This window comes from Pteropus alecto, unplaced genomic scaffold (assembly GCF_000325575.1).
Source record: "Pteropus alecto unplaced genomic scaffold, ASM32557v1 scaffold40, whole genome shotgun sequence".
Classification (NCBI taxonomy): domain Eukaryota; kingdom Metazoa; phylum Chordata; class Mammalia; order Chiroptera; family Pteropodidae; genus Pteropus; species Pteropus alecto.
This window is the reverse complement of record NW_006431919.1, coordinates 19,066,717-19,076,629: the sequence shown is the minus strand read 5'-3', so window position 1 is coordinate 19,076,629 and position 9,913 is coordinate 19,066,717. Positions and strand designations below refer to the sequence as shown.

The following is a 9,913-nucleotide window of genomic DNA, read 5'->3' as shown; positions in this document are numbered from 1 at the left end:
TGGGGACCACACATTGACAACCATTGCTTCTATTGTAATATGAGACCCTACCTGGATATGCCCTCACAGACCTCACGTCGACCTTCACCGGGGCTCATTTGGACTGTACGTGTCCTATACATGCCCTCACAGACCTCACGTCGACCTTCACCGGGGGCTCATTTGGACTGTACGTGTCCTACACACATTTTCTGTGTGTGTGTGTGTGAATGTGAATCTATCTCTGAGTCCTCTGATGCACCTAGTTAGGTTCGTGGCAAGTGAATTCACGTCTTCACGACTTCTCTGCCTTTGTAATGGGGATGGTGCGCAGAGGACCCCCTGGGGGTGTCGCAAGGAGTAACGTATGCAAAAAACTCCTTGGAAGTCATAAAAACACTCTAGCCAAGCTAGTGAGAGTCGATGGGATGTTGACAGAGAAGCTGAGAAATACAGGCCCGGACCGAGCTGGCGGCCAGGCCACCATGGACGCGAGACAGGTCGGTCCACTTCTCTGAGCCGCCAGTTCCTTCTCTTTAAAAATGGGGGTGTCATGGGCTCCTCGGAGAGTGAACGAGCCCCTATGCATTGTTCCAGCTGCTCTTCCTGCTCCTGAAGCCCCAGGGGCAGTGGTGGCCTCTGGACGGTGACAAAGGGCCGGCTCTGGACGGTGGCCGGGGACTTCATTGATCACAGCCATTGCCTCTTGCGAGTCCTACGTTCACGTTCATCCCCAGCTCTTCCCAGAAAAGCTCACGTTCCCCGTTCCTTCTGCATCTCGGCCATGACCTCTTTACGGCACGACGTGGGTTCTCGTCCGTGATAGGAACTGGAAAGAGAGGGGTGCTCTTTCAGATTCCCAGAAAGAGCCCGGGCTGAACCACATGCAGCGTCGGCTGGTGCCAGCCGTTCTAGGCGCCGGAGACATGGCGGCAGACGGAGCGGAAATCGTTGTCCTCGGGAGCCTGTGGATGCTGCGACCCTAAGCACGGTGCTTTCGGGGAACCCAGCGAGAGGCAGATCTGCAAAGCCTCAGACAATTATGGGCTGATCTCAAACAGATCCATACAGCTCTCTGGGAACAAGCTGGCTGTGCTCAGGTCTGGGGACAGGGCCCGAGGTTGCTTTGCTGACAAGCTTGGGTGCTGCTGGCCTAAGACCACTTTTTGAACATCGAGGGTTTAAGTGATAACCTTAGACGGATCCGCACCCCCAGAGGGAACTTTATTTTCCCTCAGCTTCCAGTGAAACTCTGAACACACGAAGGGAAAGCTACTGTCGTTAGCATTTTCCTGGTGGTGGCATTTTTGGACCGGGCCGTCAGCTTGGGCGTCAGATCGTGGTTTTCTGGTGATTATGAGCAGCCTGGGCAGCTGCTGGACGCCCCAGCTTCCTCCTCCCTCAGCTGGCCTCCCCAACCTCTGTCTCGTTTAGGCAAAACTTCAAGTGTTAGACCATGTAAAGGAACGGATTCGAGCACCTCCACTTAACCGTTTTAATCCGATATTTTTAGTTAGGTCGTGGGTTCTCTCTGGAGAAGCTGCCGGGGTCCTGCAACCTTGCCCCTGACCTCGATGCCCTGACATTTCGACACACGTCCAGCGTCTCTGGAACAAGTACACGTCCGATGGGCAGCCAGCCAACTGCTGTTTACTGTGTACCTGGCAAACCGCTGCACAGGGATTATCTTGTCTCACCTTTACGACGATTCTTTGAGGTAGATTCGATGATTTTCTCCAAACAGCCCAAACAAACAAAACCGAAGGTCACGGAGGTCAGCAACCCCAGCGCGGATATTTTATTCCTGACTACAACCTAGATTGTACTGGCTTTGACTCCTGCGCCCAAGCTCTCGAATATATTTAAGTCGTTCTAAGTGACAGAGTTTTGGTAGCAAAACATGCAGAGACGTGACCGAGAAAGTTAAAATGTTTCATGATCTCCTCATGCTGTTGTCGGAGTCTAAAGCAGAATCACCCCCCCAGCCGACCCCCGTGCCCATAATTAATGCTCCTAGAATTACGCCGTGTGAGGCTGGGGTGGGGGTGCCGCCTCTATGTTTATGGCATTTAAGCAGGTGGAAGACAGACAGTCAAAACTAGAAGTATTCTTCCTGCGAAAGGCATAATACAAAAATATCTCTGCATTAGGGGACACCGATGACACCCCAACATATTACATTTTAATGGAAGGTACCATGGACTGTGACCACGCCCGCCCCCAAAACTTGCATTATCCTTTATGTACAAATAAAAGAGAGGATCTCTTTTCATTCTGAGTTTATTTAACATTTCATCCAGGTGAACTGAAATGATACATCGATTCCAACCCTGGCAAGACATCGGGCTAATACTGAAATCAGACTGCCGGTCGATAATTCTTTATATCCAGTCATAATTCTTTATATCGCGTCGACAGAACTATAAATAAACTATTTACCTTGACATGCTATTGCACTTCATGTGAACTTTTCTCTGGAAAAGGTATTTCTAAGAGATCAGCAGAGATTGGTTCATTTGTTCCTTTTTATAAACCATGATGAAACTTCACAGTTCATATTTCTATATAAAAGCATCAAGAGTCGGAAGCGTCCATAAATAATGTTTAAAAAGACATATCTCCCTGTTCGTTATCACTTTTATAACGATGCTTTGGTCATATCTTCCTGGCGTATAAAAATTTCAGTTAGTTCGTCGATCACCCGACTGGTCATTAATTTTTCAGCGAAGGTGAAGATTCCTCCTGGAGCTACTGATGAAGCAGGTGTGTGTGTGTGTGTGTGTGTGTGTGTGTGTGTGAGAGAGAGAGAGAGAGAGAGAGAGAGGGGGAGAGAGAGAGAGAATTTTGGGGTCAGGTGGGCCGCAGATGCTCTGGTTTCTTCTGAAAAGCACCTTTTAAGCACCTCACAGAGATCCGCCTTGAATGTCAGGCTTTTATCACTTTTTAAAGAGAAGCATCTATGGCAACGAAGCACATCCAAGGCCAGACCGTGTCATGGGGACATTATTTTGCTTTAAATAGTTTAGTACAGAAAATCTAAATGGGAAAATCCGGGCAGCATCAAGAAAGGCTCAGAGCGGCCCGAAGCTTCAGACCCATTAATCCTTTCAGAGGAAAGAGAAACACAGACACAAGGCACACGGCTTTTTCTTTATGAGAAGATTCAGTCTGGTCACATTGTCAGGAAAAAAATCTGCCCAAACTAGTTTCTACATTTTTTTTCACTTATGGGTCTCCGAATTACCATGGAGTCGAGCAGTCTACGCTGAGTGACACAGTCACCTCGCAGGCTTGAAGCGTAATCTGTTACATTAAATATTTTAAATGGGGAACTGCTACAGGAGTTGGTCCCCAATTCCTTACTGGCAAACAGGGTGGAACGTGATGTCCCACATTCCAGTCAAATTCATTTAGTCACTGATTCACATACACATTATTTCCATATCTTTCCGAAAGCCAAAGGGATCCATCAGGTGACAAGAAAGGACGAGATGGAGGGAGCTCTCATTTCTCAGAAATATCAGATGAACCAGATTCGACCCAGTCACAGAGCACCGGTATTGAATGTACTTCCAAAATTTGACATCTGTGCATTTCAGTGATTTGATGATTTGATGTAAACAGTTGAATATAAAGTCGATAAGTGTGAAATCTTCTTAAGAATGTAAAACAGAATAAATTTAAGAGTCAACCAAAGAAATCCAGCAGCAAGATGAGGACACACAGCTGGGATGGCTTGTCACGCTTGTCTGTTACTATGAATCCCCCAAACTCATCATCTGCTTTGGGTTGGCCACACCCCAAACTGGACGCAAACCACCCTTACTATCTCTGAGTCATTTTTTATAGTTTGGCTTTAGAGCTTTTGTGTTTTCCCAAATTACGACTGAGATCTCCTTGACTAGAAACAGAAGCGGGGTAATAATTTGATATTTCGACCAATTTCCTTTACACTGACTGATAATCAATACATAATGAGCATACACTGAACATCTACTCTATGCCTAGCGGTGCTTTTTAAAACTCTAGGTGAGGGCTGGGATGTTGTCCTTAATAAAACAGTGACTGTAAAAGCTACAGGGAGGCTATGTCTGTCGATTACACCATGATTCACACGGGAGGGAGCGCACGGGTGTCCGGCGCCCGGCCCACCCCAGGCGCTGTGCTGCGCGTAGCAGCCTGACTCCAAGGGCTAGTGTGGGTCTTTCAAAGGTTTCTGGAACTGGGAGAACCCCCGCGGAACAGGGTTGTCCCCACCAAGGCAACGCCAGGTGTGAGGAAGGCGGGGTAGAGGTCTCTCTCCCTGCTTATAACCCCTTGTTGAAGTATACACGTCGCAGATCGGGGTGGGTCTCTCGTAGTTTAGCTTGCAGCTCAGCCTCCAGGCTTGTCACAGACATGGAGCTGGGAAGAGGGAGAAAGGACAGTTATCATACAGGCCAGGGGGTGGGGAACGGGACTGGAAGGTCCTGCTCTCTCGCCTATCAGCATCGAGGTGTCAGGAGGCCCCTTCCCCAGAAGGTTTCTGCCCCTGTTTAAAAATGGCAGGGGTCCGAGGCAGAGGCAGGTCAAAGGCTGGGTTCTCTCATCAGGTGGGGAGTGGGGGACCTGACAAAGTTGGTTCTAGGGCTGAACCCCTCATCCGCGACCTACTTAGAGAGCCTGGGGCATTAAGGGCCAGCTGTTTGGGACCTGCCAGCCTGTGAAGGGCAGAAGCCTGGCGACACGCAACAACAAAACGCTTCCCTGGGCCTCGACGTTGGATCAGGGGGCCGCCGAAGACCTAGGTTTATACGGAGCTGATTTAACGCCTGTCCATCCGGTTGATACACGAGAAGCAGGATTCAAGGGCGGTCTGGGATGACAGTGCACGATGAGGCTTTTAAGGCAGAAAAGCAGGAAGAACGGAAGCAAACACACCAACCAGCGAAGCTAAGTGCACGTAATTGCTGTCTCTGGGGCCGGAACTTAAATTTTAACATGTCTGCATTATAGATGCACCTGCCGGGGGTTGGACGATGGAGAACTCCATTGAAATGTTCGTAAAAGCAAATGTGCACCAGAGTTAACCTGGCTCTTACAGAGGAATAAAGGCGTTTCCGAATGGAACGGCGGCAGGGAGGAATGGGCCGAGCAAAGACGGTTTTGGAATGAGACAGACGCGTGTCAGGCTTCTGTCTCTAGCGCCTTCTTTTAGAGGCCTCGGCCACGTCATCGTTTTGAGTCTTAACTTCCCTACGAATGAAGCGGAGCGACAGCCCGTGTCTCCCACCGGTTTCGAGGATCAGAACTCACGATCATTTCGAAGGGCACACGTACCTTTTTTGAGGAAAAAGCGCGCAACACAGAGGTGTGGCGAACACCAGACTTAAAAAAAAAAAAGAAGAAGAAGAAAAGGCAAATCAGAGCATTTTCAAACGGTCGACTTTACAGGCAGATTCTTTTTCTACTTAATTTCCCTAACAACCCCATGTCTTTCTTCTGAGCATTATGTTGCAGCCTCACGAAAATATGTCCTGTTTGTATCATTTCGTTATATCGAGGACTGCCATGATAAAAAAAAAAAAAAAATCAGAGCGAACAGGAGTTTGAAAAAGAATTGTACAAATAGCCCCCAAAGTTGTAGATTTCTCTAAAGACCGTTTGCTTCTAGCTGATTATTGGGACTGTAAGTTCCAGATGTTCTGGGGTGGTTTCATTTTTAAAACTGCGTCTCATTTTATCCACCCCTCCCTCTCCTCTCATACGCTGCATATTTATCTATAAAAAGGAAATTAATGACAGTGGAGGCATTCCACTCACCAGAAGCCGACCAATCCAACTTGAATAGGGGCGCTCATCCACGGGAACCTCTGTGTGGAGAAATGAATTATTTTGACTACTTTCTCTATGGGCTCTTGGGGATCATTTCTTCTGCCGATTACCTGGGAGGAACCTCTTCATGTTACCGGACCCAGATGGAATGCGATTAGTGAAATCTCGGGGGAAACGCTGCAGGAAGTGTGTGTGTCCTGACTTCCTGTAGCGCCCACCCCCCCCACCCCCGATCGGTCAGTGAGTCAATGCACATGCAAAGATTCAGTGGCTCCTGATTTCTGCCCCTCGCACATGTAATCTGCGTGATGCTTGGCTGGATGCAGGAGGCGGGGCAGTCGTTTAGTCATAATCGACCTGGCTGGGAGGCAGGGTGGCCCGGTGCCGAGGTTGGAAGATGAACAAGTCTGCCCTTCCAGCTCGTCCCCGATTGTGGGGAGAAGGCACAGAGAGCCCACCCTCTCTGAGCTTTGGTTCCTCATCTGTCAAAGCGTGTGGGTGGAGATACGGCCGATGACACCCATCGAGCACCTGGGACAACACCCGGAACGGAGCAGAACCCCCCCCGCCCCCACCACGTGTCTCCTCTGTCAGTACGGTTACAATTATGGCTGGCATCAAACGTTTCTGCCTGTCATTGTCTTTTTTTTTTTTTTTTAAATAGAAACGAATGAGTTGGTCGGAGACGAAACGATGTTAGGTGTTTAGTTGTCAAAGACTGGCACCAGGGAGCAGCGAGGCGCATGGTTATGTGAATAAGGCCACAGAAAGAGCCACAACCAAGCTGTGACGAAATCGGCTCACTGAGTTACGAGTCAGCACGAGCTGTTAAAACGGCCATGACCGCAGGGAGGCTCGCGTGCGAGGCGTACCCTGGTCCCCGGAGACTCCTCTGGCGCTAGGGTACGTCCCACAGGGCGCCGTGAGGGGACAGAGGCTGGAGAGGAAGGGAGAAGCATCACGAAGGTGCGACGGACCCACAGAGCTACCGCACAGCCCGCCGCCCCCCGCCCCGCCCCGAGAACAGCAAGAAAAGGAGATATGCTGGGTCTTGGGCCACTGGCTCCGTCTGCGGGTGAAGGATTTTCGCAGACGGCATGTCCTCGCCCTTGCACTGCCCACGCGTGTGACATCTGTGCCGGTACAGGCTCGCTGACGGGATGTCCTGAATGAGCACTCGCAGGGGGAGCACTGGGCCCCCCCGAGCCCGTGACAGCAGCCGTCTCAGGGGACGTGGACAGATGACAGGCGGACGGTGCCGAGGGTCGTGACGGCTCTCGGTAGTGACGAGGACCCAGGGGAACCCCGACTTCGCCCGAAACCCAGGTGCCACCCCTCCTCCCGACTCCTCCTCCTGACTCCCTTCCTGCCTAATTCATCCCTCCTTCTTCAACAGAACTCAGAGGGCTTTTCAGGGTGCGGCTTCCGGGGGTGGGGGGAGTCTGTGGATGTCCCCTGGGAATGCAAGGGACAAGTGGACAGTTCAGTCACTACAGAGCCACTGCGATGCCCTAGCGCACGCTTCACATCAACGTGGAGACCACCAGAGGAAGAAGCTCAGGGGAGATCATTTTTCCACATCCCCAGGGCTTCCAAGGGAGACTGCGGGGGGGTGGGGTGCTGAAGGGAGGGCCCCCCACGAGGCTGGTGCATCGATGGGGACCTCGGGCACATGAGGTGCTCACCATGACTACTTCTCAGCTTATTTTTCTAGGAACACGACTGTATCAAAGTGTATCCGAAGTGTTCCCTTAGCTTTGGCCTCAGTTATTTTTCCACATCCCCAGGGCTTCCAAGGGAGACTGCGGGGGGGTGGGGTGCTGAAGGGAGGGCCCCCCACGAGGCTGGTGCATCGATGGGGACCTCGGGCACATGAGGTGCTCACCATGACTACTTCTCAGCTTATTTTTCTAGGAACACGACTGTATCAAAGTGTATCCGAAGTGTTCCCTTAGCTTTGGCTCATCTCATCGGGGGCTGCGGGGAGCGTGCAGGTCAGCGAGCATCTCCGCAGGACACTGAGAACCCTCCAAATCGCTGAAGTCGTTCAGGAGGCGTCTGCTCTGTGAGACCAGATCTTACGGTTCTGTTTCTAAGCCCTGAAATGATTCACCCCAACACACCTGCTCCTCCAGCGAGGAGCCTGACCCGTGCCTCCTGGCACGCCCAACGGGGCCACCTTCCAAACAGCACGAGCCAAACGAGTCACCCTGTCCCACCGTCTCCGACTCGTGAAAATTGAAAAACCGAGGCGGAGCCTAGCACAGCCGCATTAAACCGTGGAAGCTGTGACCAGGTTGCATTTGGCGCATTGAGATCTCTTGGTTACAGTTTCATCCTGTAATAGGTCCAGACCTTGAGGGGAAGTGGCTGGCAGAGTCGTGAATTATTAAGACGTGCTCTCCAAAGGAGAATAAACCGGGCACTGAATTCAGTGTTCCGTGAAGCTACTCCTCCAAACTATTTTTTCCTTCCTGATAGCGAACGTATCATTTTGTTTCCATTTCTTGTAAACGTCTCATGCCCAGTTCACACCGTCTGGCCATCACCACCTTGCCAGGCCTGCCATCGACCGCGAGGACAAGTGCATAACTGAGTTATGACCTCTGCAGAGAAGTGGGCGGTGGTCTCCATTTCTAAGATCTTTTTTAAATATCTGAGGTTAGAAATAAAATGTTTCTGGAAGCATCTTTTTACTTACACTAAGTGCCCTTGTGCCACTGGCCTTGAATGTCTTTGCTCACTATTTACGTGGGAAACGTTCTGTACGGTTTGAAGTCTGCGAGCATCGAGTCAGTGACAAAGAGAATGGGGCTTACCTTTAGAAAGGCTTTCTTCTCCAAAGCGTTCATGATAAACGGAGGGATGGCTGGAAGTAAAGACAGACCCACTTACGCCGCTGTTCTAGGTCTATTTTCAGCTTACGCTTCCCCGCCACCCCGACCCCAACGATTCGACAAAAGGCTTATATCACTTTTAGACTATTTTCACACTGGCGGAGTGAAACGATTTGCTCGAATTCTTTAAAATACTTTAGTATTAAAACAAGAAAAAATCTTCTAGACTTTTGAAAAATAAGGTCATGCGCTTTGCCAGCCAGAAAACTCTATGATCTTGAAACGAATGTTCCGTTTCACTTCACATCTGCATCGGTCCCCACATCGAGGGGGCCTGCGTCCTTCCTGCGCCGATACAATAGACCCAGCCCCCTCCGAGGGGACATCGCGCCCGGAAGAGATTCCTGCCTCGAGTCAGGCGGGTCACCTGCTAGCTGGTGATCCCGGAGAAGTGACCTCACTTCTCTGAGCCCCGGTTTCCCGTTTTTATCATCTATAAAATGATGGTTAGATGCAATAATGCACGTAGGACAGCGGAGGGGTGTTAGTTCATCCACTCACGGTTTTTAACAGACTGAATCGTTACGTGGACCACTTTACTGTGTCAGATATGTTCATGGAGTTGATAGAAAGGTGATGTTTCTTCTCTGGGGACTAAATAAGGTTTCAAGTAACCAAAGCACTGGAAACAGGTTTGCGGGGCCGGCTGAACTCCAGAGCAGGGCCTCGTATTTCAAAATGGGAAAGGGGTTAAAACCAAAGGCAAATCTGGGTGGAAGCTGGAGCGGCAGCCTCGATTTTGGCAACTCTGGCAATCTGAGCTCAGCAGGCGTGTTGTTGGGGTGGGCTCCCCAACCTCCTGGTAGGCTGGCGATAGCACGGCGTGCCGGTCCTGGACCCAGGGGACTCCGCCCACCCTTCCGGACTGGTTCCGCTTGGCTCACTTCCTCACCTCTGTCCAGCCTATTCTCCGCCGTGAGACCCCCAAACCCCTCTTTCCCCCTCGGCCCTTATCACCATTTCATAGATTACATATATTTATAATATACTCATTTTGTTTATTCTCTGCCTCCCCCAGAAGGAGTGACCTTTTTAGGTTCCCTGACGCACAAACCCTTGTTTGTTCAGTCTGCATCTGCCGAGTCGACGAGCGGGTGGCGAAGCCCTACTCACCCATGCCGGGGGCTGCCATGAGGATCCTGGAGACCACCACCTGAGCGATGGCTTGCCTCGCAGCGCGGGCCGACTCGCCCAGGCGGCTCCCATCTCCGTCCGTGACAGGA

At 50.8% G+C, this 9,913-nt stretch overlaps 1 protein-coding gene across 1 annotated transcript in view; it reads right to left on the bottom strand.

Annotated features, from left to right (window-relative positions):
• Positions 1–2,241: 2,241 nt before the first annotated feature.
• Positions 2,242–9,913, bottom strand: part of SFXN1 (sideroflexin 1) — a 13,502-nt gene continuing 5,830 nt past the window's right edge. The window contains exons 6-10 of the mRNA XM_015585314.2: positions 9,804–9,913; positions 8,613–8,662; positions 5,782–5,831; positions 5,299–5,346; positions 2,242–4,383 (exon numbers count right to left, since the gene is read on the bottom strand). The exon at positions 9,804–9,913 is cut by the window's right edge and continues 17 nt beyond it. Of these exons, the coding sequence (XP_015440800.1) occupies positions 4,287–4,383; positions 5,299–5,346; positions 5,782–5,831; positions 8,613–8,662; positions 9,804–9,913 (355 nt within the window). The 3' untranslated portion in view covers positions 2,242–4,286. The remainder of the gene's footprint in view (positions 4,384–5,298; positions 5,347–5,781; positions 5,832–8,612; positions 8,663–9,803) is intronic.